This window comes from Dreissena polymorpha, chromosome 8, assembly GCF_020536995.1.
Source record: "Dreissena polymorpha isolate Duluth1 chromosome 8, UMN_Dpol_1.0, whole genome shotgun sequence".
In the NCBI taxonomy this organism is placed as follows: Eukaryota; Metazoa; Mollusca; class Bivalvia; order Myida; family Dreissenidae; genus Dreissena; species Dreissena polymorpha.
The window spans coordinates 65,481,357-65,500,460 of NC_068362.1; the positions used below are offsets into that span (position 1 = coordinate 65,481,357).

General features: G+C 34.5%; 2 protein-coding genes across 11 annotated transcripts in view; one reads left to right on the plus strand and one right to left on the minus strand.

The window, feature by feature from the left end:
• The window catches only part of LOC127842801 (ubiquitin carboxyl-terminal hydrolase 15-like), a 240,426-nt gene that overhangs the window by 56,922 nt on the left and 164,400 nt on the right, over window positions 1–19,104 (minus strand). The window lies entirely within an intron of this gene.
• LOC127842799 (uncharacterized) overlaps window positions 1,422–19,104 on the plus strand; it is a 290,851-nt gene continuing 273,168 nt past the window's right edge. For all 9 annotated transcript variants that reach the window (XM_052372516.1, XM_052372515.1, XM_052372513.1 and 6 more), the window contains exon 1: window positions 1,422–1,566. In XM_052372516.1, the coding sequence (XP_052228476.1) occupies window positions 1,563–1,566 (4 nt within the window). In that variant the 5' untranslated portion in view covers window positions 1,422–1,562. The remainder of the gene's footprint in view (window positions 1,567–19,104) is intronic.

The window sequence follows — 19,104 nt, forward strand, 5'->3', positions numbered from 1 at the left end:
TGGACACCTTTTTGAACACTTTATGATGTTAAAACACGTTTGCAGTTTTTGTTGAATCTTAATGTATATAAATGTCTTCTTTTTTATGCGGCGTAACGGTGTTGTCACATTTGTAACGGTGTGGACAGATTATCGTATACTTTCATATTCTTGTTCATTCGCATCGTGTTTTTTACTAGAAAGTATGTCAGATAAGTTCCATGTAAAATTTGTGATGTTGTTTGAAAGACAATCGGCGATATGAATACGAACTTTATTCGCATCATATTGTTTGTATAAATTTCTCCACACCGTTACGATGTTGTCAACACCGTTTTTTTTGTCAGCGTAACGGTGTGGAACGTAACGGTGATGACATTCGGGAATTCTGACAGAACTGATTCCAATTGTATTAATTCTCCATTTTTGAATACATAATATTTGAAAATTATAAAAGAACAGGAAGTGGAAATAGCAAAGAAAATGGAAGAACGGTGTTGACACTGAATAAAAGTACGTTCAATATTTTACTTCCTTTTTCATGATTTTCACATTTTTCGCGATCTTTTCATTGCTTAATTATGATGTAAAAGGTTGAAAGAATGTTTACTTTTCGGAAAAAGTTTTATCCCCGTATTTTTCCCGTGCGGTAGATGAAATTTTGTTCGTAACGGTGTCGACTTGAAAAATTACGGACAGAGCCATAACTGACCATTTATAAATATTCTGCATATAAAGCTACTAAATGTAACTGTTATTAAGTTAAGTTTAAATATATTTAGCTCCATATGGTTGGGTTTTTATTTTCGATTGACATTCTTTTATAAAACAATCAAGAAAATTACCCTTTAAGAATTCGGACAACACACCGTTACTAAAATACATGGGGGTTAGTTGCTTCGACAAAGCATAAAACTGCTTTAAGTGTGTGATCTGCTAATAACTCTTATCTAATATTGTTAACATATTATTTAACATTGTAATTATGAAACTTATCTCTGTTAATGTCTACCATTTAGATAATTGTTGAATATGGACAGTAAATGGAACCTAATCAAATATTCACCCACATGCAGATAATTCATCTCTGACTTTGAAGTATTGAATTGATAATTAACATCATGAAAAAAAAACAATAAAAAGGCAAGTCGGTCATGAAAAAGCTAATAACTGCTCGAGAAATGCTTTCGTGATATACATGCTTTGCGGTTCGAGACAGAAGATGCGTGAGCGAGTCCATTATTTTAACCTCTCTAGCAATATCTTCTGTTTGTATCCCAATATTAGATTATAGCATAATTCGAAAAAACAATATAGCTTGATTTTTTTCCTGTATTAGATTCTTGAATCGATACATTCTTGCAAACAATATCAATAAATCAATAGATCTAAAAATAACCGCATACACCTATCCCCCCTGTCCGAAAAATGAGATAGTCCAATTCGTTCGGTACACATTTCGATGATGTTACGTTTCGCTAATCAGTGTGCCAGTGTGCTATTTGGATTATCATCACTTTCCGGAATGCTAGTGTGAAATGGTTTGACTTATCCTGGAAGTTTAACTATTCTTTGGATTACAAATGGGTAAGGTTGCACAGAATTAAGCGTAAATTCACACTTGTTGCTTGATCGTACAATTCGCCGGTTAAGTCGGCATGAATTTGGGTCACTGATTTTCAATGTAAACAAACGCATCTTTTCGAGACACAATTTAAAACGCACGCTTCGTATTTAATTGGATTTTAATTGATTCGTTTATTGCAATCAGGGGCTGTACTTTTAAGTAATTGAACGCGGTTTATCCTAAAGAATGTTCGGGAAATGTATTCAAAATGGCGACCTCAGTTTCAGAGGCTGGAATTTCAGGATTTATGAGATAAAGACTCTAAGACCAACTTAAACCAGATAGCTCACGTCACTGAAATGAGAAAAAAATGTTCATCGTTTTGACGTATCACTAGCTTTAATCAATCTTATGGTCTTTTTACTGTATTATGAATATGCATAGAGGTTTAAGAAACCCATGCAATTGCATTTCACAAAGCACAAGGTAACAGCTTGCGGTGTAAATTTGGACAGATATACAGGATGTGCTTGTTATGACTCATTTAAATCAAATACACTGGGGATAAAATTAGAAACTATTAACACACAATTTATTGTAAGAAATTATGTTTTGTATGATTTTAATCCTGATGTTGAAACATGTTTCCTGATAAGTTTAGCAGTTTGATTAATATTGAACAGACTGAGTTGATAATACATGTAAATCTTTCCTTATTACATTGCTTTCTTAACTAAAATAAAAAAGAGACCAAAGTGCAATACTAAAAATACCAATTTATGCTGTACTGATCTTTGCAAAAAAAGAGTAAAGATTGATTTTTTCATTAAATTCAATAATTAACAATCCCAATTGGTCTCTACATTACCTGTCACAACCTCACCAGTTGAACTGACAGTGTGATATTGAATTGTGTATTGAAACATACACACATGTAACTGTCTCACAGTCTGTCAGATGTGTGAAAAGGTTGTGATGTCTTGTCCCCTGAGGGGAATTGGTTAGGTATAAATATAATAAAATCAAAAATTAATAACCTGCTTAGGTTGTATTTTTTACTGGTACAGTAACACTGTACTGCATTGTACAGCATGGTACACGTTTATGTAAGACTACAAATTATACATTCAATTACTTTATGCCTGAATGACTCTGAAAACTGTCTTTAGTAATTACATATCGGAAAGTTAATGATACACAAGAAACATATGCATGCACATTTTTATGATTTCCATGTACCGTACCTATAACTTTGTTGATTACTTCTTATATGCATTAAAAAACATATAGAGCCTATCTTCAATGATTTTGTTTGAACATGCTTAGGCCTATATATGCATGGTATGCTTTTGTTATGTGTGTCATCAGCATTTGCCTTGTGAACACTCAATGGGCAATATCTAATCTTCAATCATAATGATTTCTTGGTGGTCCAAGTTATATTCTTGGCCAGGTTTGAGACTGGGTTATTTGGGGTCAAATTTAAGGTCACTGGGTCAAATAAAAAAGGCCTGTGAACACTTTACAGGCCACATTTATTATTTACTATTCACTTTAGTCAAATACTATTCAATTTAACACTATTTATGTAATACATAATCAATTATTGATTTAGCTTTCAAATAACCTATGCATCAAAATGATGAAAGGCAGTTAACTTAATTAAGTTAAAAGTGATAAAATGATAAAATGCTTGCATCAAAAACGAGAATTCTGCTTCATTTGAAATCGGTGAGCTAAAGCTAAATAATTAGAACAATTGAGTCACATTTTGTATCAACTCATTGTTCAAAGCAGTTGTGAATTATTGTCCCCTACCGGTGAAACCGGAGGGGACTTATGGTTTGCGTTCTGTGTGTCAGTCAGTCAGTCAGTCAGTCAGTCAGTCAGTCAGTCAGTCAGTCAGTCAGTCAGTCAGTCAGTCAGTCAGTCAGTCAGTCAGTCAGTCAGTCAGTCAGTCAGTCTGTCTGTCTGTCTGTCTGTATGTCACACTTTTCTGGATCCTGCAATTACTTTAAAAGTTCTTAATATTTTTTTATGAAACTTGAAACATGGATAGATGGCAATATGGAGATTATGCACCTCATTTCATTTGGTTCCTACATCAAAAATTCTGGTTGCTATGGCAACAAATAAAAAAAATCTGACAACGGTGGAGTTTAACCGGTAGGGGACCATATTGCTTGACAATAGTCTTGTTTGCACTGATACCAGTGTGTTTTTTTCATTCAAAATTGGGTCCGGTAATAGGCCCTGGCCCATTTCCAATGGAAAAAAGTATATATTTTCTCCAAATGAAAGCTAAAATTCCCATCAAAAATAATCATTAAGATCTAAATATTTTGTTCATCTCCAATCCATATAAGATCAAACTTAGTAAATATAATACTGAGAACACTTGTATTCTCAATTTTGAAGCATTTTTTAGCAAAACAGCAACACTAATTTCCCCAATTTAAGTAAAAATGCCGCAAATTTTCCCAATTCTAAGGGGCCCGGCCTAATTCCCAAAATGGTGAAAAAAAGCATTGGATACAATGTAAACATATCTCCTAATCAATGCCTTTTATTACATAGAACTTGGTCATCATTACATGAACATGCACCTCAGCACTGCTGATGTCTGTGACTTCTTCTGTAAACATAAGGCAGTCAGTTGTAACAGTAACCAACTTCTGTTTAATTATGTATAAGTTTATTTACCATTAGCATGGAGTGTGCATTACACATAATTAATGGCTTGATTTTCTTGATAATCCTATCCACAAGACACTATACCATTATACATGTGTATACAATGTTTGCAAACTGGGATCTCTCTGGGAGGAATCCTTTGAGGCTTATCTGTACCTGCAATCAGTCAGTGTTAATTAATTCCTGGGGTTAGTTTGAGCTCTGGCTTGAAGCTCCTGCATTGGTTTATTTATTCAGTCATCTCATTGATTTTACATGTATCAGAGTTCCTTTCAGAATTCTGTATTTATCTATCTGGGTAAGAGGGCTGGGGGTGGTGGGGCTAGCCTACAGTAATTTTATAAGGGAAAAAAATGTATGTTGAAGAAGATAACATTCAAATGCTGTGACTTATAGGGTAATGAAATTCTTAGGGCATAATGTCATTTTAGGGTAAAGCTCCATAGATTTATGGGATTGTTTTAAGGTTGTAGCCTAGATGCAGCTATGTTTTTTATTAATCAGCTATAAAAAGAAATGCAACCTTAACAGTAAACACCTCAACTGGGTTTGTTTGAAGTTGTTCAAAATTTAATCACATGTATTTGATAGCATATGCCAAGTTACTGGCTTATATGTGTGCGTTAAATGAAAATATTAATTCATACATATTGTTTATAAATATTGATACTTGCCGTTATACATGAGTACTAATATTAAGTAACATTATACGTATACATGTACATATGATTGATTAAGTGCACTACATGTGTATGTACATGTACATTTATGTACATCTGCAGACACTTATTGATCTGTAGCTCATAATATAATTAGACAATTACAGTGTTAACAGCATGTTTATGTAGGTACAGAATACTGCAGGGTAATGTCTAAAGGTAGTTTTGCATGGTAATTGGTAAACAACTCAGAAAGGACATATATGACTACATGTACATGATTCTGACAAGGTTCTTTAGGACAGTGTGACAATTTCCTTCATCACTATCAGCAGTGTTAAAATGTGCCTTTTGCAATGATGCCTGATCATAAGACCATGGCTTTTGCTGCCTCTAGCAATTTCAGTGCTTTTTTGACCATTTTGGGAATGGAGTATTTGAAAACACTGTAAGTTAAGAAGTAGGACTTAAACTCTGTCAATAGTATCAGGGATTTCAATTGAAGCTGAATCCTGCTTCTTCAACTTGATACAAGCATTATGAAAGACTCCTCAAATAATCGCCCTTACATCAATTTGACACAAAATTATTACAAAGAAGCAAACTCAAAAATGTATTTTTATCACACAATGTGTGTTGTTTGCATAATATTTATCTCTCCAGTTTTATAATGCAAAAGAACATTTGCAAAGTGTTTACAAATATTCAGAAACAAAATAACTAAAGTATTAACTATTTTGACCCCTAAACATTTACATTTCAAACATTGGGTCATCTGACATCTGACAAATTCTATTGACATCCCAGATTTCACATATATAGATGTTAAACTGTTTATTAAGTGGATGAAAAAGAGCTTCCAATTCTTTTTTAAATGGTGACAGATGAAAAAAAAATGTGTGATCATGATTTCAAAAGCCTTATATTTTTCAGTGAAAGCCCTGATAAACAAACACCTTTTGTTATCTAATTTGTGTTGGGATATAAAAGCCGTTGTCATGTACCATCTAATCATAAAACAAACAACCTTATTCATGTTATTTATGTTGGATTTTAAATGTCAGATGTACCATAGAAATGTTCGTATCCCTTTATCAATTCCTACAATACCCATTCAGAATTGTTTTGCTCAATAGACACATAATGATATAGGTTGGAATTCAATTATTGTAAACAATGCATTAGCTTTGTGTACCAATTTGACTGGTCATGACATTGTATATAGCAATAATTGAATTTCTAAACTAAACACACAAATTATTGTTTGCTTACGTCAGCTATTTTTAATTATATTTTTTGAACATTAAGAATAATGCATGTTTAATGTTTTTATGAAACTAAATTACAGTACTGAATAGTTTATTTCTGGGTAAGTTAGTTTGATATGTGGACAGCTAATTATAAATAATAAAAATGGAAACATTTTTTTGTTGTAAATTTTTTAATAATTTGTATAAATAGTTTAAGTTTACCGGTATTTAATTTATAGGGATTTGTTTTATTAACCATTGTTAATCCCTAATATGCAACCACTTGGAGCTCAGATGTACATGAATTAAGCCACAAGGGTGAACCGTGATTGTAAGATAGTAAATATGAATTCATTTTATTAAACAAATATTAAAATTAGAAATCAATGACTGTATACATGGACATGTTAGCAATAACAAACTACCAGACTGCACAGGCTAATCTAGGCTGACACTTTACACAGTCTGACATAAAGCCCTGTTTTCCCAGAACGAGGCTCATATATGTGTCGTGTTCTGAGAAAACTGGGCTTAATTCATGTGCGTAAAGTGTCGTCCCAGATTAGCCTGTGCAGTCCGCACAGGCTAATCAGGGACGACACTTTCCCCTTAAACCTGATTTTCGGTAAGAAGGGACTTCCTTCAAACTAAAAATACCATAAAAGCGGAAAGTGTTGTCCCCGATTAGCCTGTGCGAACTGCACAGGCTAATCTGGGACAACACTTTACGCACAAGCAGTAAGCCCAGTTTTCTCAGAACACGACACATAATTATACTTAGTGTTTGTACCTAAATTAGGAAGACATGATCACACACATTAACAAATGTTTAAGTCACCCATAACCTTTTAAGACAATTAGCTGCCTGATTAAATTCGTCCACACGTGTTTGGCTTTCGATTTTGTATTGGTAATTAAGGTGTACATGAGGTTATTTAACCTTAATTTAACATGTAGCCTTCATGCTACATGTATTGACTTTCTTTCATTACTTTCTGAATGTCAGTGATTCTTGGATATTTTATTTGGAAAAGCATACATGTACATGTAAATAATCATAACAATGGATAAAAAGATTATAATGACTGATTAAGTCTTACCAGAGGATTAATTGTGTGATATTTGTATGTGATTTTGTGCAGTAGGTAGCTTTGAATGCAAATTGAACTTATTAACAAATCTGTTTGATCCAGTTTCGGTCAGTGATAATTGCAAGGTAAACAGACTGAGATCTTGTTTGAATACGGTCAGTATGTGTGAATAACAGCTGTACAGTTTTACTTAAACCTATGTTCGATTGCAATGCAACTATATACATTTAATAAACACATTTTCTTCATGGTTTGCAGTGAAACACAAATAATTGTTAAATACTATATGCAACTTTGTTTCAACAAATAAAAGGCAACAAATACTACAAATAAAATGACACAAATACGCTGGGTTTTTGATTGAAGGTCACCTTTTACGATTATGTTTGTGTGGATATGATGTCAGTGCTCTTTTGTGGCACATAACATTAATGTAGCTGTAATGCGGGCATATTCCCAATCGCAAAATTTGAGGAGGTCGCCGTGGTGTAATGGATATGGTGTCCGCCTAGGGACGGGGAGGTCATGGGTTCGATCCCCACTGTGGGAATTTTCTTTAGATTTCCCCCAAAGACACCAAGAACTGGTTCTAGGCCCAGGAAACGGACGCGAGAGCATTTTAATAAGCCTGAGGCTTTCGATGCAATCGAGCTAAAATAAAATAGGTTTAAACTTAAACTAATCGCAAAAACTTAAAGAGGTGACTCTAAACTTAATAGGTCGATATATCTCGTTTTGTGTGCAGTGCGGTGCAATGTAAGACACACATATTTTTTAGGTTGTTGTTGTTATTTTTTGTAATGAAATTTCATCCATAGCATATTTAAAAAACTAAACTAAAGCGTTACAAACTGAATAAGTATGTCTATTTCATTTTGGCAATTAAAGTTCACAAGAGCCGTCTCCATTATGGGAAGTGCCATGCAAAAGAAACAATTGCTTTCATAATATTTAACAGTTATTGTCCATATGAATGTTCCTGCTGAACTTTAGTCCAAGGCATATCTGAACTATATTAAATTCAAGTTATCAAGATGAACTGTATTATATGTACATGTAACTATAGGAATCTTTGCATTGTTGCATAATTTGGAAAACATTTCTTAACGCTGAACTGCCTGTAGCCTCTGGCAAAGTAGCATGGGGGGCTGCAGGGGGGGGGGGGGGGGGGGGGTATCATAAAAACACGTCATTGTAACCAGCAGTTTTTTTTGCCTTTTTGGGAAAAGTACCAGTACTGAACTAATTGGTAAAAATATGCCCGAAAAAAACCTGAAATTCAGAAAATTCCTGTTGTGAAATCTTCAGATTGGGAATAATTATGGGTCTTTTTAATTGGTACATGTATTAAGTGCACAACACAATTAAAAAAAATTCATTTACATGCTTTTTTGTTTCCAAATGTTTCAGTGCTCATTTTATTTGTTCACTTGCAGATAATGCTCTTTTGGAACGAAATAGACCCAATTGTCATTCCTTTTTGGACTTTTTCAGACAGCCATTGAGAAATTTGTAGTTTTCCTGCATTGGGAAAGGTCACCCTTCACGGGTTCTTTATAAAGAAGGAAAAAATCTCTGGTAACAATAATATCGATCAGGCATTAAGCAGAAAATAAATGTTAAATTATTCAATATCTTCTTTCTTTGAACAAATGAATCTACATTCATGTAGTTACATTTACATAATTTTGTTTACAAATTATTGAAATCATGAATTGGAAACAAATAAAATACAAATCTGTATAAACCTCAGGACTGTTAAACTTAAATCCATTTTTGAGTGAAATATTAACCCAAGAGGTTAAGTAGATATTTGCCACATTCTTCTATGTGATTTATGGTGCCCAGCTGTGTTTTATGTTGATAATCCAATCCCAACATATCTATTGAATTCTCTTAAGTTTCAAGCCCAAGAGGTCTGTTTGTTTAATGTTACCTGAATACTTTGTTTTCTGCAAATGCTTCTGAAATTTGATGCATGCAAATATGTGTAACCTGACTAACAATGACCTTTACGACAAGATAAATAATTAATAATAAACATCATTTTAAAGATAAATCAGATACAAAAAGGCATGGCTATAATTTATACTATAATGACATACAGACACAGGGCTGCTGGATGTTTGAAACTCCAATGTCTTGAATTTTGCTTTTGCTGACATGGTTCTTTGATGGATCGATTTTGATATTCAGTATTAAAAAAATATTCCTGATAGTTTATAGTGCCAGGCCTTTTCCGCCCTATGCCACGGGTCCGAAATTCGGCCCCATTCCCAAAGCAAATCTGTGTTTTTTTCCCCAATTAAAAAAAATCCCAAGTCCAAAAATAATATTTTTGTTTTTGTTTTTTAAGCCTTTAAATATATAAGTTAACCTGAACCAGTGTAGACAATAGAAAAATATTGCTTAATTAAATTATCTGTTGCCTTGAATTTGTATGTATGAATGTAAATGAATTCAAAATTATGTTTATGACAACTTCGTTTGAACAACTTATGTAAATTTTGTTTTGTAAACTTTTATCCTAAACAGTATTCAACAGTTTTTGGTGGAAATTATAGTATTTTTGACAAGTTTGCATTCCCTAAAATTACAAATTTTGCAAAACTCTATAATTCTCCTGCTGCATGATAACCTCAATAAATGTAGGTCAACAGTGATCTAGTCAGCTACAAACAAAAAATTCAGGCCTTATCAATTTCTTTTTTTCATGCAGCATGTTTATCTGAGTCCTTGTTACAACAATAACTAGTACTATCATGTCTATTTTCTTAATTTCAAACAAAGTTATTTAAATAGTATAAGTTGTAATCAATTTCAAATGTAATATTTTAACCTGCTTTTCTTCATCTTACTGGCAGTTACATGTACATGTATTATGTAAGAGTTCATAATTTTTTCAGAAATTCTGATTTCACCTGTGCTAGGATTCAAGTATTTTATAGCTTACATGTACATCTTAAGATGCTGTAGCCATGATGACTGCTGCCTGAGCCAGATGTTCTCCCATTTACATAAGCTAATGTTGATAATGTTACCTAGCTTTTGAAACGAGCTGTCAAAAACCTATCTAACAGTTTGAGATAAATTGATGGGTGTAAACAGTGTTATCTGATTTTTCAGCACCTTTGAGTTAACTTCCGCTAATTTATAACCAAACTATTTAAAATTCTGTTTGTTCTGTTCATTTGTTGTTATTGCTAAGAGAATTTAAATAGTCCATGTACTCTGCAAATTGCTTACGTAAGTAATAACATGATAGGAAATTACTTTAAATCAGAAGAAAATTATTTGGTTTTAAATGGCCAGTCAGATCAAGCAGTGGAAAGTTATTTGTTCGTCGGTCAGACTCAAAGTTTGAATGTATGTACTTATGCAGGACAAACAATGTCTGAAGCAACTTAAAAGACCGTCTTGAACTGAGACTGTAGTACTGGTGTTATTGAGACAATTGCATACAATAGTATTATACTTTTACATGTATGTGTATACAGGGATCATATTTTTTTCAGTTTTGTCGGTCCTAGACCGATTGGGGTCATAAAAGACCATTTGAAAATCCCAAACAGTCGGTCCGATTCTGTTTGCTAAAATTCCCATGTCATGAAATCGATTACACAGTGTGCATGCTAACACACCATTATGACATTCTTATCTTGATTAGGTGTGATAAACCATTCGCTGCAGTCTCTAAACCGGTATGGACCGGTTTATTGCACGTCAGACCAATAATAAAAAAATTGTGAACAGCAGATTAAAGACGCATCCGAAAAGACGCGTCTGAAAGCACGAGTGTCACTAAACAAAACATGCCGATACATTTTCCACCAGCGTAATAATCCGGTAATATAATTATGAATGAAAGTCGCGGATCTGATAGACAGAACAACCGAAAGTATTTTTATGGGCGGAACATCACATAAAACAGTACACAAGAAAAATAATAAACATTGTATAAATCTTTAGTAAAACCGTGTTAGAATCGAAATAATTCTTGTACTTTATACTTTGTTGTTGAATAACTCATGACCAGAAAATTAGATGCGTGGTTTCAAATGCTTCGCTCTCGTGACTAAATCCCTACGCATCTAAACATTCGGCCGTGGGTTATTTGACAACAAACTATTTCTTAATTATTTGGTTTGTTATTGTCAGTAGCCAACCTACGCACAGACATTTGTTTGGTTCAGTGCATGTTTGTAAGCTATTATCGAGTCGACAACAATTTAAAACATCGGTATAAACTTACACAGATTAATAATATTGACAATGATGAAAAAAGTCTGATAAAACAGCACACGAAACAACAATGAAATACCAAATGATAAAACCAGTTGAGAAAACTCGTTCTGTTTTAAAAAAATGCCTAAGGGAATTTTACTTGTACATTAATTATACCACCTTCATGAATGGCAAAATCAATGGTATATATTTTAACAAAATTTGTCATGATTTCGGACACACATTTTCGGATACTTTTTTCCCGATTTATGTCTGGACTGATTGATGTTGCTGGAAAATATGATCCCTGTGTGTATATATTCACAACAACATGATAAAAACATCAACTGGATGATGATCCAGTTTGCAGTAATTCTCACTGATGTGATAATACCTTAAGTACAAATTTGAATTCTTACTGTCACTCCTGGACTTTGCCAGGTTCAGAAAACAGCAGTGCAGAGCTTGAAATATGGCTTTGAGTTCAGAATCCCGAGCTTCAAATTATTGTATTAAATTTTAATCCCATATTAAATGCAGAGCTTGAAATAATTGGCCTCAAGTGTTTACAACACAACAATGCTTAAAAGTGTGGTCTTGTACTTATAGTTTGACCATGGCCTTTTGTGAATCATACACAAGATCCTTGACTCTCCTTGATTTATAAAGCAAAGGTCTGGTCTCAATGGATTCATCTTATCAGTCTCTATTATTGCTCATTTTCAGCCATGGACCCTGAAGTCTTGTTTATTAAGAAATATCACTGTGTCTTGATTACGCAGGATTTTTGTTTGCTAACATCAGGAAAGAAGTTTAGAGCTGTTATTAACCTTATCAGAGTTTTGATTAAAATTTAGTGCTCTCAATACTGCTAGTCAAACAAAATCATGCTTTTTTTATGTGCTTTAAGTTTTGACTGATATGGCTTGATAGCAGTGATAAAGTGATATTGACTCTTATTCTCAAAGCTCTTTAGATAGCAAGGGATTAGGAAAATTGTGATTTGTGTCATATAATAGCCTTCAAGCATGACCTACTGGAAACAATGATGTGACTAAGTGTTAGATAATGTAAATGATAAACATAATTATACCCCCATTACTGGTAATGGGGGCTATATAGGAGTCACTTTGTCGGTCTGTCTGTCCCGAAAATTTCATCCGATCTTCGCCAAACTGGGTCAGAAGTTGTATCTAGATGATGTCTAGGTCAAGTTTGAATATGGGTCATGGCGGGTCAAAAACTAGGTCACAGGGTCACTTAGTGCGTTTTAAACTGAAAGTTTTTCCAGACCATAACTATGTCATTTATGGTTAGATTTTAAAATAACTTGGTTCATTTGTTTACAATAATGGGACGGTGTGTCACGCGAAAGAATTATGTCGATATCTTCAAGGTCAAGGTCACACTTGGAGTTCAAAGGTAAAATGCTTGTCAGTGCCATAACTTTGTCGTTTTCATTGTGAGATTTTGAAATCATTTGGCACATTTGTTCACCATCGTTGGACGGTGTGTCGTGCGAAAGAATTACGTCGATATCTCAAAAGTCAAGGTCACACTTTGAGTTTAAAGGTCGAAAATGGTGATAAATGAGCTTGTCTGGGCCATAACTATGCTGTTCATTGTGAGATTTTTTTAATCATTTGGCACATTTGTTTACCATCGTTGGACGGTATGTCGAGCGAAAGAATTACGTCGCTATCTCAAAGGTCAAGGTAACACTTTTAATTCAAAGGTCAAAAATGGCCAATAATGAGCTTGTCCGGGCCATAACTATGTTGTTCATTGTGAGATTTAAAAATCATTTGGCACATTTGTTCACCATTGTTGGATGGTGTGTCGCGCGGAAGAATTAAGTCAAAATCACAAAAATCAAGGTCACATTTTGAATTTAAAAGTCAAAAATGGCCATAAATGAGCTTGTCCGGGCTATAATTATGTTGTTCATTGTGAGATTTAAAAATCATTTGGCACATTTGTTCACCATCATTGGACGGTGTGTCATGTGAAAGAATTACGTCGATATCTCCAAGGTTAAGGTCACACTTTTTACTCAAAGGTCAAAAATGGCCATAAATGAGCTTGTCCGGGCCATAACTATGTTGTTCATTGTGAGATTTAAAAATCATTTGGCACATTTGTTCACCATAATTGGACGGTATGTTGCACAAAAGAGTTACGTCGACATCTCAAAGGTCAAGGTCACACATTGAGTTCAAAGATCAAAAATGGCCATAAATCATGAGCTTGTCCGGGCCATAACTATGTTGTTCATTGTGAGATTTTAAAATCATTTGGCACATTTGTTCACAGTCATTGAACGATGTGTGGTGCCAAAGAATTACGTTGATATCTCCAAGGTCAAGGTCACACTTGGAGTTCAAAGGTCAAAAATGGCCATAAACGAGCTTGTCAGGGCCATAACTATGTTGTTCATCGTGAATTTTAAAATCATTTGGCACATTTGTTCACCATCGTTGGACGGTGTGTCACGTGAAAGAATTCCGTTGATATCTCTAAGGTCAAGGTCACACTTTTAGTTCAAAGGTCAAAAATGGCCCTAAATGATTATGGCATAATAATTTTTAAAAATCGCCATAAATAAGCTTCTCTTGTTTTGTGAGGACAGCATGCAAAATAGTCTGTGTCAATAAAGCATGTGGGGGTATACGTCACGTCTGTGACAAAGCTCTAGTTTTGTCTGGCCATTATCTTATATCATAAACTTTTTTTGTATTTACAAAAAAAATAAAGTATTAAATTCAAGGTATTTGTTTGTTTTCATTGTCAAAAGATGTTATTATATACTGCCAAAGGCAGAGGGATATAGAATTGGCGTTGTCCGTCTCTCCGTCAGTCTTTCAGTATTTCTGTCACTAAATTTTGAAATTGGCGGGGGATATCAATTCGATGAATTTGCTTGTTTTTTGGTAAAGGTTGACGAATAATATTTTTATGAAATCTTGATGGTTAACCATTGTTACCATTGCTGACCATGGTTTATGTTTTTTGTGACCATGGTCAACCATGGTCTGTCTTATCACAATTGCCGACCATGGTTAACCATTGTCACCATTGCTGACCATGGTCCATGTTTTTGTTTGACCATGGTCAACCATGTTCCTGATCATGTTCCACCACGGTTTTTGATGGCTGACAATCAAATACCATGGTCAACCATCAAAAACAATGGTGACCATGGTCTATATACCATGGTCATCGTTTCGCCTGGGTATCCTAAACTTGTCAGTTCATAAAAATTGAAGAAATGAATTCAAAATAATAGTTAATTGTAGAACTTTGAAACTGTTTTAAACTGTTCATATACACTGGTGAGATAAGACGTTTCCGATTCTGCATTCGAGTCTGCACTATTTGAGACATCCTCCGATCGCGGACCGAACATTTGGTCATTTCCTAAGCTAACATTATTCTGTCCGCTTTCTTTTTTAAAGAATTGCGTTAGCATCTGTTGCTTGGACTTTCCTTTTTCGTTCGAAGCTCGACTTTTCTTTTTCGTTCGAAGCATCCATTTTTCCCGGAATCTGCAACTCTCTTTCTAAATCGGTCTTCCAAGTCGCATAGCGACCGTAAAGGGAAGTTACTCTTATCTACTTTTTTAGCCAATCAAAATCGCGTTTCTTCGGAAATTAGTTTATAGTGGCTATGTCAATAATGCCATAACTCCGCCCATCTTATTAAAGGACAATTCCGTACTGGTTGATTCGATAACGTTGAATTGTAACAGGGCTTTTTTTCCTTCTTTATGAGTGGCCGTGGAAGGACATTTCACAATTTTGAAAAGGACAATTCACAAACCTAACATGGCCGTGAATTTTTACAAAATGGGCCGTTTTTCACAATTTTAGTAATTTCACGACTCGGTTTTTCACAATTTTAAGAAGTTCGCGACTCAATTTTTCACAATTTTGCAAATTTCGCGACTCAATTTGTCACAATTTTGAAAAGATTGCAACTCATTTTTTCACAATTTTGAAAAGTTCGCGACTCATTTTTTCACAAAGTAAGGGGGCCAGGGCCGCTTCACAAAGTCAGGAAAAAAAGCCCTGATTGTAACATCTATAGGTCATTGCATGGCACGCTTCAGTGATTCAGTTATCATGTAAATCGCCGAGTAACCCAAATATTCGAAAAAGTCTGGTCGCAGTGTAAAGCGTGACAAATTAAGACATAAGCCATAAGAATTATCGACCTAGGCGGTCGTCATTATCCCCTGGGGCCTTTCAGGGCTCGTCCGTGAGGGCGACGTGGGCGACATCTTCGCCCGGCACATAATAATGTCGCCCTTAAATAACATGAAGGAGAAGTTGACTTCGCCTTCTTTTTTTACATCAACGTTTTTCTCTCTCAACTTTTTCTTCTAAAAATTCTCTATTTTCACATATGATAAACTCACCGATGACGCTTGTTATGTTATCACTTTATTATCACAGCAAAAGATTGACTGCTGTGAAAGCTTATCCAGGCAACTAGCATACATGGGCATCCACTCCAAACAATAACGGTTTAGATCAAAAGATCATAGCGAGTGTCATTTCGCCGACAGTTTGGATAGTTCTCTGTTCTGCAAGCCCAATTAGTACACGCCTTGCAGGAGGAGTTAAGCGGTACATTTACATCGATAGTTACCAATGAGAACGCGCGCATTGTACATACATATGCAGTAGTTTACCTGAGCGATGAAATGACGTCGTTATAGACATGTATTTACGCTCAAAAAAGTTTACACGCGCAACACATTCCCAACAGTAAATATGAATACGATTTATTCTAGTATGTTCTACTGTTTACTTGTTTCGTGTTTCAAAACTCTTAAACACTAATTATCCAGTAGATGTGCAATTTATTTTGTAAGACATTAATTCAGTACTATATAAACAAAAACTTACAACCCACCCGTGCAAACTGTAGTGCTAATTTCCATAATTTTATCTATCGTATCCATACGTAAACGACTTTATTTTATATACCGCAACCTCTTTGCGCGTGCTGTAAGTTGTCTTATGATTACGTGATAATTGATTGACCATTCGTTAATTACACGTTTTTGGCAGTCAGAAAAATTATTAAAGAAAAACAAAATTGATCAAAGGTCTGTTAATTACGTAGATCCACTACTGTAAAAGTCCAGCGAGTTTTGACTGTTTGTTAATCCACCGCTAATTATGAAAAACACCCATCTTATATAAACTGGAATCACAGTTCATTTTTATACTAACAAGTCCTAATACTACACAATAGACATTAAGAAAACACATTTCCTCGATTGGATATAAATTATCAGAGTAGAATAAAATTGCTACGTCATGACTCATGACCTTCGACATTGCACATGGCAGATGAATTGTAACATTCAACCCGCGTTCAATTCAAAGCTGGCGATTCAAATTACAAGTAATGGTGATTCAATAATGGAGAAAGCATTAACTGGATTAAACAAACATGTACGTGTAATAAGGTTTGTTAAACCAATAACAACAAGGACAATTTGGATTATTAAATGAAACAGGTAAGGCATTCTCAAGAGTACATATTTCGGATATGTATACAATTCTGATAAACAGTAATAGATATACTATATGTCCCATGCATTAAGATTGTGTTTTGTTAAGACTCGTTTTTACCACAATTTGGTGATTTCATGACGCGAAGAATTCCCAATGGCAATGGTACCGGACCTGTTCCCAATTGGGTGAAAAAAATCACTGACTAATTATCATGTATCGATACATTATGATGTAAATAGGGTTTGGATTGTCATTGCATTATTAAAGTACTGTTTATTTTTATGATGCACATGGAAATCACAAGTTTTATTTGTATGAATTGATTTTTGTGACTTAATTTGACTTTTGTAAGGATTTATTGAATTTGAAAATAGTATTTGTTTGTCATTGATGATGATACTAAGGCTTGGTGTAATGAGGGGTATAAAACAAGCAAAGATTTTATTAAACGCCGAACAGAAATCACTTCTCCTTCTAGTAGCCTCACTTCTCCCTAATTTCAGCTCAGGGAGAAGTCACTTCTCCCTCAAGTTTGAACCTAGGCTGAGCCCTGCCTTTCCAGTAATGGTGTTATCTGTGTAATCTTAGCGATGTTTCTGCCGATTTGTACGGCCTGAAAACAGGCATTTAGATTGTGCATTTGAAAAGCATAGGGTCTATTTTTTTCAATTGCCAATTTCATGAAAATCTTATTTTTAATCGCCAGCCAGGAATTGTAATTGCCAATGGCGATTTCGGCGATCGGTAACGCTAACGTAGGACTACATTTGTACTTACTTGCAACATTAAAGCATTTGTTCATTAATGTATCAAGACTTTTAAACAAAACATGCAAAATGACCTGCTTGAAACATCCAAATAAAATGTATGTTTTTGTGGTTGTTTGTTTAGTTTTGATTCATTACAATGTCATCATTTGAAGGTCCTTCTTGTCATACAAGTAAAAACATTATGGGCATCACAAGCATAGTGTTAAAACAGGGTTACATGTTCTGTTTTAAACATTTAATAATAGAACGCTTTGTCGTCAGTATTATTAACATGATACATGTAAATACCAAAAAGGCTTGACAAACATATTCAATGTCATAATTCACATGCATTAGGTTATTGTCCAGTTTAAATTTTGGAATTTAAATGAGAAGCTTCAGATACTGGTAAATGTTCGTGGCAAAGGAAATTGATGGTTTATAATGTATCAGTCATGTAATCATGACCATTTGATGCAATATTCATTTAGAGTTTACATGTACAGTACAGGCACTGTGTACACTGTGTACAATTTACGCCACTCGCCACGGTGTTCATCTCACTGTGTTCGCTTACCAATATGAACCCCGCGATGGGTGTTCAGCTCAAATGTTGCGGGGGCTGTTTGCCATAAGGCAAACACCGCGAATCAATGCGGACCCATAATATCACCGCGGTGTTCATTGTGTTCGCTTAAAATAAAATAATTGAACATAAACATATCGTATTTATCCCTTTCATTTAAAAGTGATAATGAATATTGTATTTCAAACACATGCCCATGACAGTGTTTGCTGTCTTTTTAAAGCCGCGTATAAAAGGAAACCGTGTTCGCACCTAGCTGTAGGATACCGCACCTGGAGCAGTTTTAATTGAGTGTTTGATTATTCAATTAACAGTTTCAAGCCATGGAGAACTCACAACTGATTGTAGTAATCGTATTATCCCGAGTCTCTTGATTCCCCGATATATACGTGTCAACTGTCTCAATCACATACATACAACTTCTCCCATCTTTATCCATTACTCAATAATCATATATATGCTCGATTTCCATTTTTAAAATCAAATTATGGGTGAGTAATATAGACAATTAGAGTCATAAACACATACGTTTGTAATTTTCGAAAGTATCAAATGAATTTCGGCATATGATTCTATTTAAAGATTTGATGAAATATGCGCCCAATCAGGAAAGTTTTTATTGCAACATGCGTAAATCACCTGACACGGATTGCACGCGTCGTGTACAGCTATTTTCGGTTACAACTTCTACATGAAATAAATGAATGTCTTTGTCTTCATAAAAGGGCGCGAAATTTGGGGTGGGTGTATTTATTTGTAAATAAAAATCTCGTAGCG